The sequence below is a fragment of the Sitophilus oryzae genome, unplaced genomic scaffold, assembly GCF_002938485.1.
Source record: "Sitophilus oryzae breed Bouriz unplaced genomic scaffold, Soryzae_2.0 scaffold_1059_pilon_pilon, whole genome shotgun sequence".
NCBI lineage: Eukaryota > Metazoa > Arthropoda > Insecta > Coleoptera > Curculionidae > Sitophilus > Sitophilus oryzae.
This window is the reverse complement of record NW_022145681.1, coordinates 5178621-5195930: the sequence shown is the minus strand read 5'-3', so window position 1 is coordinate 5195930 and position 17310 is coordinate 5178621. Positions and strand designations below refer to the sequence as shown.

The window sequence follows — 17310 nt, the reverse complement described above, 5'->3', positions numbered from 1 at the left end:
ATTCTATTTAAAGGAACCGAATGCAAAGCGCGTGCCTATGATGAATCGCTACAAAAAAGCTGTGCCACAGATTAAGTATTATTTCAATTGGGAATATATTTTTTACAAAAGGCAACAATGTGTTCTAGAAAAAAAAAACGAATTCTGACAACGCCATAGCTCTATTAAAAGTCCGATGTCACGGCGCAGTTATCAGCAAGATGAAATAAGTGCCACGACATCTGTATAATACTTAAACTGTGTCTGTAGGAAAAACTTCCGGTGTGTATTAATCCGTCTTAAGCCGGGACCGCATTAGGCCACACGCCACGCCACGCCATGCCATCCCACGTCATGAAGGTCTGTGCGTATATTTTTCCATTTAATTACATGTATTGCGTACACACTAGGCAACACGCCACCCCACGTCACGCCATCCCACGCTACCACACGTGGGCCGACGTGGGATAGCGTGGCTTTTGGCCTAATGGGGTCCCGGCATTAATCGGACGCTCGTAGAATAAAATCCCGTTTACACATACCATATGTCGGTAGTCATTTTGTTTGGAATCTGCGAATCTGCGTGCTCAAAGAAGACCTTGTTTTTAGATCTGACAGCAGAAATAGGCGTTAACTTAGAAAACTTTTTTTTTATACGGAATATGTGCTTACTGCATTATGGATCGATTTTATTTTTTCAATCATAACTCTAGATAAATGCGAATTTTCAAATTAATAACCATTTTCGCGTCAAATAAATTGTAGTACTAATAACTAAGTACTACAACTAATCCTACCTATACATTCTATAGTAAATGCAATTGTTATTTCTTTTTGCAGACCAGGAATTTTGCCTATTTCAAAAAGGTACTCATATGCAAAGTAGGTACATTTGAATAGTAGTGGTAGTAAGTGGTCCATATACCTGGTTTATTTTTTATGATTATTGTATATTAAACGATTCATATTATGTAAATTTTTAATTATTTTTTTCTGGTGAACCGAAATAAAACTAATCTAACCAATGACCTCTAAATAAAGTAGACCTGGCATTTCATTGATAAAAAGAAAAAGATCAGAATCAGACATTCGTTTCTTGTTCTATGCGAGTGGGAACAAGACGGGCTGATCGCAGTCATGAAGGATTCCCGAGAGAATGGCAACGCTGTTCAGAGATCTCGAGAATGTGTGCCAGTGGCGTAGTTACTTTGATTGTAATATATAATTTAATATTATATTCTCGTAAATATGATTTTTAGATACGATATATCGTTGTGCTAGATGGCTCTTCAAATTTTGAAAATGACTACTTCTATACTCCAATCACTTCTATACGAAAATAACTAATTGAAATTATGATATGCACATTTCCATAGTAATGTCTGTAAATTGCTCCAGTAGTAATATAATCCATCAAGCGTTCAATGAATACGAGCCGAAGACGACTTTTATAAAACATTTATGTGAATTAATGGTATTATTTTGATTGAAGCAACGGTGAAAAATGAGAATATTTTCAAATTCAAATTTCTTTATTAGACCCCATTAAGTTTTACAGAATAATATTAGTATTAATAAATGTGTGTCTAAAGGGATCGCACCGCGATTAAAAAACCGATACAATAGCACAAAGTGCCAGAGTGGTGCGACCCCAAATACAAAATAGAAATAAATTAAATTACAAAAATAAACAGAATTAAAAAAATTCAAATTATATAAAAAAAGTGAAAATATAATTTTATCAGGGATGAGCGGAGATAAGCAGAGAGGCATAATGAAACAGTGTAAAAACCGGAACAGCAACCAATGACGGGCATATCAGTAAGTCAAGATCTCACAAATCAGTCGAAGAAATTATAATATTTACGAATTTAGTAAATTATTTTTAATTTGTTTTTTATAATCTGTAAAGGATTGAAATTAAAGTTATTAGAAATATTATTCCACAAATGTGGCGCTATGAAACTGAAAGATTTTTGGAAGTTAGCGTGTTCGGTATAGTGTTCGGTGTTGAGGAATTTTAAAATAATGCACTTGTCTAGTCGAATGATCATGGTCAACGTAGTGAAACAATGAGAACAAATAGGGAGGCTGCTCTGTAGTTAAAATTCGATAAATGAATGCCATTAAATGAAACTGTCGTCTGTTAGTCATGGATAAAATAGATAAATTTTTAAGATGTGGCGTTATATGATCTCTAAAAGGAATGTTAAAAGAAAACCGTAGACACGAATTTTGAAGTATTTGGATTTTTCTAGAGAATCTAGCGTTTATGGATGTACCATAAACAACATCGCCATAATCAAATAAAGATAAAATAAGTGTGTCACATAATTGATACTTAGTCTTTGATGGTATATATTTCTTAAGAGACGAAAAATTCTTCAACCGTATATAAGCAGCCTTTAATTTAGTAGTTATATGTGCCTGAAATGAAAGCTTCGAATCAAAATAAACTCCAAGATTTTTAGTCTCTGTAACAATGGGTATCGCAACATTATCTATATGGATATTCATGTTACCAGCCGTATTTGTAATTTTGTTTATATCACTACCAAATACTATAACACAAGATTTACCGGCATTTAATTTCAAATTATGATCTAGAGCATATTTATTAATTTTATTAAGATCGTCGTTAAAATTTAACTGAAATTGTGCCAAATTATTAGTATCTATTCTGCAATAAATTTGAGAATCATCCGCATATTGCTGCAATTTAGAAAACTGTAATTCCTTATTTTAAAACTGTCGTGACAAATTACAATTTAATATTAGGTATAAAAATATTACTATTTATAACAACAATAATAAAGATCTTTGTTAAACTAAAGTCAATTTCTAAAATATTTACTTATTTCTGGATCAGTTTCTTCGCGGATAATCGGGACCTTGTACTGAATAAATAATTAACTATTCAATAAAACATATCAAACAAAGACGCATTCATCTTTTAAACTATATATTTTTTTTAGTCTTAATAAACAAAACAAAAAATACATTCCTCTATTACAAAAATTATACTATCAAAAAGAAACGGCGTCAAAAATGACAATCGGTGATAATTTTGGCAAGGTGATATGTCATGACCCCTACTCTTGTTTATTTTTTAATGATACTTACTGGCAGTAGTACGCCTTAAGGTTGTATTTGATTTTTAAATGGTGTAATATAAATTCGAAATTTTTTTTTTTGGATATCGATTTGTGTTTCTGGAAACGTTCTATCCTTTTATAATTTTTCTATAATCAGTATTAGTTTTTGACAAGTTTTATGTCAATTTTTAATAAATGATATCTAGAAATAGACCTCGCCAAAATTATATTCGATTGGTATTCCCAGCAGTCTTTGACGCCGTTTTTTTTCGATCATACGGTTATTTAGTATGTAATATCCATTATATAAATCTATTTTGATTTTACACTTAAAAAATCATCTTTAATAACTAAAAATCCTAATAACAATCGGTATGATCGAAAAAAAAGGCGTCCAGTTGGCTTAGAAATGAACATCGATGACATTCCCCATATACGGCGTCAAAAATGACAATCGGTTATAATTTTGGCAAGGTGATATGTCATGACCCCTACTCTTGTTTATTTTTTAATGACACTTACTGGCAGTAGTACGCCTTAAGGTTGTATTTGATTTTTAAATGGTGTAATATAAATTCGAAAATTTTTTTTTTGGATGTCGATTTGTGTTTCTGAAAACGTTCTATCCTTTTATAATTTTCTATAATCAGTATTAGTTTTTGACAAGTTTTATGTCAATTTTTAATAAATGACATCTAGAAATAGACCTCGCCAAAATTATATTCGATTGGTATTCCCAGAAGTCTTTGACTCCGTTTTTTTTCGATCATACGGTATTTAGTATGTAATATCCATTATATAAATCTATTTTGATTTTACACTTAAAAAATCATCTTTAATAACTAAAAATCCTAATAACAATCGGTATCATCGAAAAAAAGGCGTCCAGTTGGCTTAGAAATGAACATCGATGACATTCCCCATATACGGCGTCAAAAATGACAATCGGTGATAATTTTGGCAAGGTGATATGTCATGACCCCTACTCTTGTTTATTTTTTAATGACACTTACTGGCAGTAGTACGCCTTAAGGTTGTATTTGATTTTTAAATGGTGTAATATAAATTCGAAATTTTTTTTTTGGATGTCGATTTGTGTTTCTGGAAACGTTCTATCCTTTTATAATTTTCTATAATCAGTATTAGTTTTTGACAAGTTTTATGTCAATTTTTAATAAATGATATCTAAAAATAGACCTCGCCAAAATTATATTCGATTGGTATTCCCAGCAGTCTTTGACGCCGTTTTTTTTCGATCATACGGTTATTTAGTATGTAATATCCATTATATAAATCTATTTTGATTTTACACTTAAAAAATCATCTTTAATAACTAAAAATCCTAATAACAATCGGTATGATCGAAAAAAAGGCGTCCAGTTGGCTTAGAAATGAACATCGATGACATTCCCATATACGGCGTCAAAAATGACAATCGGTTATAATTTTGGCAAGGTGATATGTCATGACCCCGCTCTTGTTTATTTTTAATGACACTTACTGGCAGTAGTACGCCTTAAGGTTGTATTTGATTTTTAAATGGTGTAATATAAATTCGAAAATTTTTTTTTTTGGATGTCGATTTGTGTTTCTGAAAACGTTCTATCCTTTTATAATTTTCTATAATCAGTATTAGTTTTTGACAAGTTTTATGTCAATTTTTAATAAATGACATCTAGAAATAGACCTCGCCAAAATTATATTCGATTGGTATTCCCAGAAGTCTTTGACTCCGTTTTTTTCGATCATACGGTATTTAGTATGTAATATCCATTATATAAATCTATTTTGATTTTACACTTAAAAATCATCTTTAATAACTAAAAATCCTAATAACAATCGGTATCATCGAAAAAAGGCGTCCAGTTGGCTTAGAAATGAACATCGATGACATTCCCCATATACGGCGTCAAAAATGACAATCGGTGATAATTTTGGCAAGGTGATATGTCATGACCCCTACTCTTGTTTTTTTTAATGACACTTACTGGCAGTAGTACGCCTTAAGGTTGTATTTGATTTTTAAATGGTGTAATATAAATTCGAAATTTTTTTTTTGGATGTCGATTTGTGTTTCTGGAAACGTTCTATCCTTTTATAATTTTCTATAATCAGTATTAGTTTTTGACAAGTTTTATGTCAATTTTTAAGAAATGACATCTAGAAATAGACCTCGCCAAAATTATATTCGATTGGTATTCCCAGAAGTCTTTGACTTCGTTTTTTTTCGATCATACGGTATTTAGTATGTAATATCCATTATATAAATCTATTTTGATTTTACACTTAAAAAATCATCTTTAATAACTAAAAATCCTAATAACAATCGGTATGATCGAAAAAAAGGCGTCCAGTTGGCTTAGAAATGAACATCGATGACATTCCCCATATACGCCGTTTTTTTTTCATCATATGGTATATCACTATTGAACATTTTTCGTAATTGTGAAACACAACACATTGACAACGCCGTAAAGCAATTTATGAACGAATTCGAACTGGATGTTTTGTTGGCTGCCTGAATTTAGGAGTAAACATAGTAAAATGCGTACGTTTTCAGTATCAGCTGGCGTTGCGACGTTGTCGATTGTTTTATGTTAAATTTCTTAAAATCTAAAAATTATAATTACAGAAGATTTAAATAACGGCTAATGCTGATTGGGAGTAGTTCGTGATACTAGGCTACCTTTAATTATTATCGGTTTAAGGTATTATTCTACGACGTAATTTATATTTGTAATTCCTGGTTTACAATGTGGGTTAGCTATTCCCGTACGTATACGTAGGTAAGATTTTCTTTTAAATGCGGTCGAAGTGGAAATTTGGCATACATGCAATTTTCTAAGGCAATGATGGATTTCGCCAAAATGTAAGTCGCCGGGTCTAATTTATTTCTATGTCATTGAATCTAACAAATGTATATTAATCATGCAATGAATGCCTATTTAATATACACAGTTATATATTTTGTTTATTTCATCAACTTTCTCTTTTAGTTATTCGAGAGTTATTTTATTTTTTATTTACTTAATACTTATTTATCATCGGATTTAATATTAATATAAATATGGGAAGTAAAATGTCTGATACAGAAAAAAGTATGAAGTGAAACTTCTTTACATGCCATGGGAGTAAAGATTCAAGGCCGTGACACGCCTTGACACACCACTTGGCCTTGACGCACGAGCTAGAGAGAAAAAAAAGTGGTAAGGATCGCGCAAACACCAGAAAACATTTTGTTTAAAGCTAAGAAAATCATTATAATAAACTTGATACTGTATCTGCGTACCAATTCTGTACCATTCTGGATCTGTGCTAGGAAGTAAATTTTCAAGCATATTTTCATAGATAGGTTTGAAGCTTCTGAATAACGGTCTGGGTAAAGCATCTAGCTCAGAATTAGAATTATTAGAGTTAAGCAACTCGCATTTTCATTGGAGGACATTGTTATATTTATTTCAAACCAATAATCAACGAGAATATTCGTATAATTTAACAAAATTACTATAAACCACTATAAATACAAATTGTTGGTTAGGTTCAAAAAAATATATTTAAGCGTTAACATTATCAGGTATTTGTATAAAAGTGTGTTTTTGGGGGGTATTCCACAAATTGCAGGATATTGAAGAAACAGAAAATGAACAGATTACGGAAATAAATTGAAAATAATATTTATATTAAAACAGTCATTAATAATGTCAGTAAAAGAAAACAGTCATTAAATATGTCATTTTTTCAAACATGTCCTTCAAATTCTTCAATTTAATAGCTGTTAGTAAAAAGTTTCACTTCAAATATACGCACATAGTGCACACACTGTTTTTTATTGTAAAGGGGTAGACATTAATCTAACCTAAGCAACCAAGATATATGGACGACTCTGCTCTTATCTGTAATACCGGCTGAATGTGTATTAATAATGTTACCTAATTTTTTGTTTGCAGTAGTTTTAATTTCTTATTCACTTCTTCATTATGCTCTCTTACTAGAATTTTTTTTTTATAGATGTATGTATAGTTGTTATAGCATGTGTATTACTTAGTCAGAGTTTATTTTTTATTTATTTTATTTTTTTATGTATTTTTTTACTTTTAACTGAGTGAAATGCATATTGAATTTTTGTTGTACCTATTTGTTGCTTTTGAAATTAATAACCATTTATCCTAAAATTGAGAATATCTGTATTCTATAATTCTTGCAAATGTGCCTTTAAAAGTATTAAATATACCGGGTTCAACGAAATCGTTGCACATACCGCCATTATATTGTTTATTATCAAATAAATTTGAAATTTGGGTATAAAACCACATATTTTCCATTAACAAAACACAATTGAATATCACTTCCGGTTTAACTGGAACTGAGCCAAAGAGAAGAATTTGGAATAACGTCGTTGATTAAAAGAATTGGGAACATACACAACCTAATGGGCGAATTCGTGGCAAGGCTGATTTGATTTCCCCGTACGTCTCAAGTGCTGTACGGTGGAGACACCAATCGTTCTGCGGCCAACGCATAAAATACTTATTTTCTCTAATTTGGCCAGCGAAGGCATATCGAAGACGGTGTGGAACTTAAAGCGACAGTGTTGCCATAAATGTGTAATATCTGTAATACGTTTGACGAAAATATTTTTGGATGAAAAATCCGCGTTTTAAGCTTGATTTTCATGCATCCGTTATACGTTGATACGTTGGTCCGACGGTGCTCTGATTGGTCATAGCGTTTTCGCGCCACTTTTCATCCGTAAATATTTTACTTCAGGCCGTCAACGAACCCGTTCATACGATAACGGACGTTTTGACACTTTTTTGACAAATTTAATCTAACCTTAATAAAAATATAAGGAAAATCTCAAGATCGTTATGGAAACGAAAATACAAAATGACACCAACGTATATCCGATAAACGGATGCATGAAAATGCAATAAATTTAAAAACTGCGATATTTTCTAACCGATCAAAGTCTTTAAATAGGGTTTCGGATCCTCTCATTTCTTCAATCAACGATAACACCCTATATAATTTTTTGAATATTTACATGGACTCTAAGCTGTCTATAGGTCTGTCCTTTTTAGCGATATATCGCAGCGATATTTTTAAAATTAGAAGGGATTTAAATTTTCATCCAATTTTCAACATTACATTAAATAAAAGCACTTTCGGTTTATGTTGAGAATGTGAAAATTAGTTTTTGCTTTATGGCAAGTTTTAGGATAATAAGTGGACTTTTAAAAATACTGTAATTAAATATGTTAATTGTCTATTTTTTCCTTATTCAAAAATTCTAATCTATTCTATTCTACGAGATTAGTAAGTTGGGTTTTGAAAAATCATAAGGATATGTCAGCAAAATTGGTGTTGTTATAGACAATTAATAAGATATAATATTTAATTCCCAGTATTTTTCTAGGACAACTCCCTAATTCTAAATTACGGAAAAATTTAAGAGCAATTTTCACATTTTAAACAAATAAAAGCGCATTTATCTTAATTCCTGATACCTATTTATTAGGCAACAAAATATTCGTTGTTTCCGTGAACGGTATGATTTGCAATGATTATTATAAGTAATTTCAAAATTGCGCGTATATTATTTATACATTTGAAACAATATACGATTTTTATACAAACAACACGTTGAATAAACATTTTTTTCTAGAACGGTGTTGCTTGGGTATATTTTGAACCGACGAGTTTCTAATTTGAAAAAAAAAACAATGAAACGGCAGTCTGTACAACGATTTGGTCGTCACCCTGTATATAGTAGACGTCGCACTAACATGTTAGTTCTACGCCTACTGTCACGTCGTTTTTATTAGCGTTTGCCGTATACGTTTTATATTTATAGAGATATCTATCGCTTAAATAAAATTGGTGGTAATATAGTTTGTAACATAAAGATTTATTTTCATAAATTATAGTATTAAAGTTAAAATACAGGGTGGTCCAAACTGTATTCCGGAAACTTCGGCGGCATATTCCACAGATAAAAATAATAAATAAGTAAAAAAGTTCGTATAAGTCCTAAAATGCTTAGTTTCGGAGATTCAGGGTGTAGAAGGTTCATTTTTATTTCGTTTTTTTTTTTCAAATAATTTCTGAAGTAACGTCAATATTTGGATGCAAATAATTATCTGGTAGTTTTTTGACATGAGAAATTTGATTTTGATGTCAATATGACTCCTACTTCTAGAGGGCGGCAGTTTGAATAGTAATAACTTTTCTTCCGTACCTGTATAAAACTACTGAGTAAAAAATATACATTTACGAGTTTTTTTAAATAAAAATGGTCTCTTGGTAAAAATCGCTACGAGTAAAGGTTGATTCTCACTATACCTTCCATATCAGCTCCCTTCCGTTTCCCTGCCTTTTACATAAAATATTATATCATGTAAATGAATAGGACAATGCACACTATCCGTTCCGTTTCCCTTACTTTCCATATCCTTTCCTTCCATACATTTCTTTGGCGGACGGACTGAAGCGTTTCGGAAACAGCATTGTCAAGTTCTTAATTTGTACCAGCTCTGTTAAAATTTTGCTGATATTTATTTATTCTTTTACCTTTTAATTAAATCTATTACCTTTTTCAAAAAATACAAATTTTTAAAATAATATGAATTGTACAATAAAAAGTATGGAACTGATACGGAACGGAAGCTTACATATAGCGTCCATAGAATAAAAAATACGGACCGGAGATGGAATGGAAACGGAAGGTATAGTGGGAATCAACCTTAATGGTTCCCGAGATATTTGGAATCGAAATTATCAATACCTGTCATCACTGACATAAATTAAACATAATAATAAATTAGACTAAATAGTTATTAGACTGAAATCATAAATTTGAAATGTTTTTGTGACAAAAATTCAACAGAAACAGTTTTATCATCATTTCTTAGGAAGGAAAGCTTATGATTAATTTAAAAAAATAAAAAGTTCCCAAATTTATCATTTCAGTCAAATAACTATCTACTCAATATGTTTTTTTGTCTATAATGATATTATTATGTATTGACTATTTCAGGGGCGGATACAGAAATTTATTTTAGGGCCCGGAATATATTTTAGGGGGGCCCAAATAAACGGTAATGTAGAATATGCTTTTTAAAGCGCCATTTTTAACCCAAAAGCCTAATATTTAACCCAATTTATAGATTTCAGGGGGGGCCCGGGCCCCATGGGCCCCCCCCTCTGTATCCGCCACTGGACTATTTCCATTTTAAATATCTTGAGAACGGTTGCTCGTAGCGATTTTTACCAAGAGACATTTTTAACCTTAAAAATAACGGTAATGTATATTTTTTTACTCAGTAATTTTATACAGGTACGGACGAGAAAAGTTATTACTCTTCAAAACAGTTAAAACACATGTAGAAAAGATGGCTCTCCTACAAATAGCAGTCATATTGAAAATCACATCGAAATTCCAAATTTCTCATGTCAAAAATCTCCCAGACATCGATTTTCATCCAGATATTGACGTTACTATAGAAACTAGAAATTATTTGGAAAAAACAAAATAATAATGAAATTTCTACACCCTGTATCTCCGAAACTAAGCATTTTAGGACATACATTTATACAAACCTTTTTACTTATTTTTATCTGCAGAATATGCTGCCGAAGTTTCCGGAATAGAGTATGTCCACCCTGTATATTTGCTTTTCTTTTTCTTTTAAATAAATTAAGGTAATCTAATTTTTTTAAATTTTTTTCAGGCCTTCCATGCTTAGTAAGATCCACTTCTTCCAGACGTTCCTGCATATTGTTCAAATGATTTTAAGCTATTTTTTAATGTTGATATTTATGACGTACAATGTATGGCTGTGCATAGCGATAGTGTTAGGAGCGGGAATAGGCTATTTCTTATTCGGTTGGAAGAAATCTGTTATAGTTGACGTCACAGAACACTGTCACTAATGCCTAATAAATACAAATATAGCTAGTGGACTTAGGAGATAAGGCAGCGAATATCACTATATTTTTAAGACTACCTGGCGACGCAAGATATATCTTAATAGCTTTCAATCGCTCAACGGTACATAACATTTATGAAGATGAAGAAGATATATGAAGAATTTTGACTGACCTTTCCATCACGTTGAACTCAAAAAACGGGTTCTGTTGAATATTTCGTGACGAAACAACTAAATTGGAACCTAGATAACGAAAATTATCCTGATTTGGTAAATAAAATTCCTTCAAGCACATACCTCATACCTATTGTATATGACAATATGACTTGATTTAATGTTGTTCAGTAATTAATTTAAGATAATATCATTTTTTTTGTCTGACGTAATTCAATTTTAGAATAATGTCATAAAGTATTAGTAGTTTATTAATAAGATGCAAACGAAGTTGTGTCTGTTTTTATATTGTAGTTTTATATAGTTTTATTTGGTTGTTATTCCTACATGACTCCTAAAAAAATTGAATACTTATTTGGATTAAAAATGCCCTCGAAATCTATTTATTTATATTATTTAGTGTTTAAGGGTTTATATTTATTACAGGGTATGGAAAACACAAAAATATATTGACAAATAAAAATAAATAAATAAAAATATATGTATATATATATATAATATATTCATTGGTTTTTATTGTAGATTATAACTATCCTTATAAGTTTATCCGTAAAAGCTTTGTTTTTTGAAATGAGACATTGTTTTAATAATAGTATAGTCATAGTCTGTTTATAACGAGAGAATACATAACAGTTGTCAATTTAATTCGAAAATTCGAAGATTCGAAGATAAATTGTACTGTATAGTTGAAGAAAGAACGGTCTCAATTTGGCTTGAAAATGATAGATAATGTTCATCACCGTTTTTTTTTGTCACTTTTATTTATTTATTATTATATTTTTATAGAATTCGCGTTTGATTACATTTAAACATGATATACGTGTATGTATGATGAAGTACGACCCATGATAAATTAAATCATAAATACTATAAAAAGTAGAGTTTTAGTAATCAAAGTAATCGTATGGTTTTAAATTGATTAGTCGTTACTTCGGGTATCGGTATCGATAAGTAGCGAGTACTCTAGTAACGAATGTAACAAATAGTTACTTTCTCTTTTTATGATTACCTTGAATACTGTTTATATCAGAATACCCGAAGTAACGAGTAACGAATTTATAACTATATGATTACTTTAATTATTATAACTATTTATGATTTAATTTGTCATGGGTCGTATATCTAAGATGTATAGTATTTTAAATGTAATCAAATGCGTATTCTATGAAAATATAATAATAATAATGCACAGCCGAAACTGCTTGACATAGAAACATGAAATTTGGCAAATGTGTTCCTTAAGTGAGCACTAAGAAGGGATTTTTGGAAATTCGACCGCTAAGGGGTTGAAATTAGGGATAGAACGTTGCATAAAAAGTTGTTAAAATCTGTTCTAGGAATGACACTAAGAAGCGATTTTCGGAAATTCAACCTTTAAGGGGGTGAAACTACCGAAACTAGGGGTGGAAGTTTGTAGATTTTTTTTAAATTTGTCGTAGGAGTTATAAAATTTTGCGCATAGCCTTAAGCGACGAAAGTGGATACTCGATTTTTGGAAATGTATTCCCTACGAGGGTAAAATTAGGGGTGAAAGTGTACAAAAATGTGTTAAAATCGCTTCTAAAAGTATGAAATTTTGCACAGAGGTTTCTTGGGTGAGATAATTGAGCACTGCGGAGCGATTTCTGGAAATTCACACCATAAGGGGGTAAAACTGGTGGTGAAATTTTGTATATATATATTTTTTAATTAGTCCTAGGGGCATGATATTTTGTAGAGGTTTCTTAAGTGGCGAAAGTGAGTACTTAGAAGAGATTTTTTTTGGAAACTGACCACCTAATAGGGTGATATTTTTCTCAAAAATTTGTTAAAATGGGTTTTAGAAGTATAAAATTTTACTTTTTAAAAATACTACTATTTTTTATTTTTTATATTTAGTTTCTTAGGTAACGTGATTGAACGAAGAAGGCGCGATTTTTAGAAATTCGCCATTTAAGGGTGCGAGATGAGAGGTGAATGTTCAGAAAAAATATTTTTTATATTATATATTATAGTATGAAAATTTGCATAGAATATTGTGCCCTTAAACGTAGCTAGATATTCTGTGCCTTAAGTGATGAAAGTAAGTGCTCAGAAACGATTTTTAAAATTCATCCCCTAAGAGGGTGAAATTTTGGACAAGTGAATTTTTGAATATCTGTACAAAAAATTAAAATAGTTTTACAAATGTTAAATTAACACACAGGGGTTCAATTTTTAGTTCAATAAATGAAAAACGTGGGTACTAAGAATCTATTTTTGAAAATATGTCTCTTAAGCATCAGGTGAAATTAGACACAAAGGTTGACAGCAGTTGACAATAACTTGACAAAATTGACAGCAGTACCAAACATGTACCAAAATCAGTAAAAAGTAATCATAGTAATCAAAGTAACGAATATTTGAAATGATTACTTAGTACTAGTGGAACTTAGTACTCGAGTAACGAGTAATCAAAAGTAAGGAAAATCAACCATCACTACCCGGTATGCAGAATATTGCAGAACTACATTACCTTTAAATTTGGTGTATTCCTAAAATTAAAACAAAATAACTTTAATTTTTTTATTATTTTTTAAACGCGCTTGTACATATAAATTGAAAAACAATAATACATTAAAAATTCAAATTTAGAACTAAATAACAAGAAAAAAAATAAACAAAAATGTATCACAAAGACGTTTCAACCGAGTATAGAAATACTACTGATGTAATATTACTGATAGAATAGAACTAATCATGATAATTAATTATAATATGTAGAAACAGCCTATATTTTTAATATACAGGGTCAGTCTTAAATAAGTGCAAATATTTTTAGGGTAGTATATTTCTACTCCAAAAACAGGTCTATGAGGCTTTTTCGTGAGACAATTTTTGAAAAATTTTATAGTTTTTTGTTAAAAAATATAATTTCATTGCAACTGAGGTAGTATATTAAATTTAAGTAAGAAAACTCGGAAAAGATCCGTTGGTTCTTAAAATTTAAACAAAAAATCATTTTTTTTTAATTTTCAAAGTAAAATAAATCGGTTATTTTGGACTTATTTGAAAAACGGTAATGAGAGAATATGTTTCTTTTATTGAGCCACTATTTTTATTGAGCCCTGAAAATATTTACATTTATTTAAGACTCGCCCTGTATAGTTCACAGGGAATTTAGTGATAATTGTGTTATCAAGTATTCAAAGTTGGAACATATATTTTATCTCTCGCTGAGATTAAATTATCAATTCAACTAAATTTTATATAGATATTTGGATATAAAGATTCTATAAATTTTACCTATATCTACTAAGTAGAACCTTAGTACAGGTTTTTACAAAAGTAAATTAGAATTTTATACTGATTAATAATTCAACAAATATTTTGATAGTAATTTAGATTTTAATAATTGGCTTGGTTTTATCGCACGATTACACTGAACTTTTCTGAACTACATGATGTAATGTCAAAACAAAAAAAGGTATGACTATACCTATCAATTAAAGAGACAATGATATTCCTATAATGCTGCCAGCTGAATTACAATTTTAAAAAATTGAGCAGACTTCAGCGCAAACTATATAAATTGGGATAGTTAACTAAAGTCAAGGAATGGCATTATGTTGTGCATTTAAATACCAAAATGGGTACTTTAATTTTAGTCTCAAATCCAGTATTGAATACTTTTAGAACATATGTAATGAAATATTACAGAATTTATGTTGGTATTAATTATTTATCTTTAGATTTCCTTGTTTTATAATGTCCTCCATATGTCTTTAATTCTAAGTAAAGTTTAGCTTAAATTGAAATAGTTTTCTTATACTAAATAGGTTATAATTTAAGCACATTCACAAATACTATAGTACAATTAGCTATTATACACAATAAATACCTACATTAAAATATAATATGATACAGTTACGATTAACAGCTAAATGCTTTTTAACACTTGGAATACATAATAACTATTAAAAATTAATACACTGGAAATTCTAAACATCTGTGCAAATGGTATCTTTGGACCCAAAACAGTTTTTTACTACCTCTATACTAACACGTTTTAATAATTATAATAATTGTGTCCTAAAGTAAGTATAATTCCTTTACATATTGCTAAATAGCTTAAATAGTACCAGTTATTTGATTGTCAGTTTTTGTGGTGGTAGCAGAATATACATTGTTCCATATCTTATAAAAATGTAGAAAAGTTAGAATGATATTTATATAAATTTAAAAAGCTAAAGATATATATAGAAAAATAGATTAAGTTTGTGCACTGAGAATATTTTGAGGAAAATTATTTAATCTGTAGTGTGAATCCATGTGTGATACAGAAGAATAAAAACATAAAAACATTCTCATATTAAAATAGTTTCTTTTTTACTGCTGTAAATCTTTCCATGTAAGCATCATATCCGTCAACATTAGCCAGTTGCTTAGATTCAAATAAATTTCCTTCCAAGGCTAGATTACAAATTTTACTATCGCTCAATAGTTTAGGATGAATAGAGGTAATATGTAAACAATTCTCTTCCAATCTTAAAGTTTTAAGTCTTGGACATGTAGCAATCTCAGATGAAAGGTAAGAGATTTGGTTTTGATTCAAGTTCAATTCGGTCACATTTAATGAGGCTACCTCGCTTGGAACAGACGCTATTTCATTCTGAGATAAATCCAACAAATCCAAATGTTTTAGTCCACAAAACATAAGTGGAAACTCTTTAAGATGGTTATTACTTAAAAGTACTTGTTTTAAATGAATTAAATTTGTAAAAGTTCTTGGTATTGCTGATAAGTTATTATAGCTAGCGTTAAATGTTTCCAATTTTGTCAGCGCTCCTATACAGTCTGGAATTTTAGCTAATTTGTTTTTACTTAAGTTTAAGTGTCGTAATTGCATAAACCTGCTAATTTCATTAGGTAGGACAACAAATTTATTATCAGATATGTCTAGCGTCCTTAAGGAATTTTCAAGTTGTCGGAATGCTGGTGGAAACTCGTTTAATTTCCCTTGAGAGACTTTCAAAACACCAGTTTTCTGTGCTGTTTCTATGTGTTGTTTTAGTCCAGAATTACCCATTGTTAAATAAGATTACCTAGAAATATTCAAATTTAAACGGCGTAAAGATCACATACGTACTACCTGCTTTTTCATAATCTTTAAATTAATGTAATTTAGAAATCTACGAAATGTTTGATACAAACAATATCCTTGGCTGTTAGTAGATCTTCATGTTTTAATTTTTATTTTTTTATTTTGCTAATTTACAACCACAGAAGAAAATGTTGACGTCGCTGTTTTGACTCATGTCGTTAGTACTCCTATCTACTCATAGATAAAGGAGTAAATTTATATATGATGGGAGCAAGGGATGGGAGTTTAGGTCTTACGCAGGGTTCGGAAGTAGTTAATTAAGATGTAATTTACCTGATTAGCTACGTATAGTTTTTCTGCAAAAACTACGTCTTTTCTTGTTCAAATCTACATAAAAACTACTTTAAGGAGTTAAATGGAAGAGCACAGCTTATTTCAAGTTCTAAATTTCGGTCGGTCCTTCCCATTTAGAAGTAATTTACTATTTTGCTTAAATTTTTTGGTTATAGGTGTTTTTAAGTTTTTCTTATCAACGTCAATCAACGTGTTATTTTTTTTATTTTGTAATATTTTCTTTTGTTATAATAGATCTATTTTTATTTGGGAACAAAGACATTTATTTATTTTATTTAATTAACTACATATTGTTATTACGATAGAAAAACAATCCTATAAATAAAAAAGGTAATTTTGATGAAACATGTAAGGCATAAATTATTTATTTATTTAAAGAATTATCAATTCACAAAAAAAATAGGGGATATAATTGATGTAATTAAAAAGAACTTAAATTAAAGAGAGAAATTAAAATTATTTATAAAAATTATAAAAAAATTGTGTGTGCACTATTTTACGTTTAAAAATATATTTTTTGTGTAACAAATAGTTTTTTACGTGTAACAAATAGTATTTAACGTGTAACAAATAGTTCTTCCGCATAAAAAATAGTTTTTTACGTCTAACAGATAGTTTTATACGCGGAAAAAAAGGTTTATAAGCGTAAATTTTTTTTTACGTGTAATAAGTAGTTTTATACGCAAAAGAAAGTTTTATAAGCCTAAAAATAGTTTTT

The 17310-nt window shown here is 29.8% G+C and overlaps 2 protein-coding genes across 6 annotated transcripts in view; one reads left to right on the top strand and one right to left on the bottom strand.

Annotated features, from left to right (window-relative positions):
* The window catches only part of LOC115876928 (high affinity copper uptake protein 1-like), a 42474-nt gene extending 30916 nt beyond the window's left edge, over positions 1-11558 (top strand). For 3 of the 5 annotated variants that reach the window (XM_030892980.1, XM_030892991.1, XM_030892986.1), the window contains 2 exons: positions 820-861; positions 10805-11558. In XM_030892980.1, the coding sequence (XP_030748840.1) occupies positions 820-861; positions 10805-11006 (244 nt within the window). In that variant the 3' untranslated portion in view covers positions 11007-11558. The remainder of the gene's footprint in view (positions 1-819; positions 862-10804) is intronic. The other 2 variants (XM_030892998.1, XM_030893006.1) reach the window with 2 other exon arrangements.
* A 2148-nt stretch (positions 11559-13706) lies between these two features.
* LOC115876918 (leucine-rich repeat-containing protein 57) lies at positions 13707-16421 on the bottom strand. The gene is made up of 2 exons (XM_030892969.1): positions 16291-16421; positions 13707-16239 (listed from the first exon to the last, which is right to left on the bottom strand). Exon 2 carries the CDS (start codon positions 16221-16223, stop codon positions 15507-15509), a length of 717 nt encoding a protein of 238 aa, XP_030748829.1. The 5' UTR covers positions 16224-16239; positions 16291-16421; the 3' UTR covers positions 13707-15506.
* Positions 16422-17310: the final 889 nt, after the last annotated feature.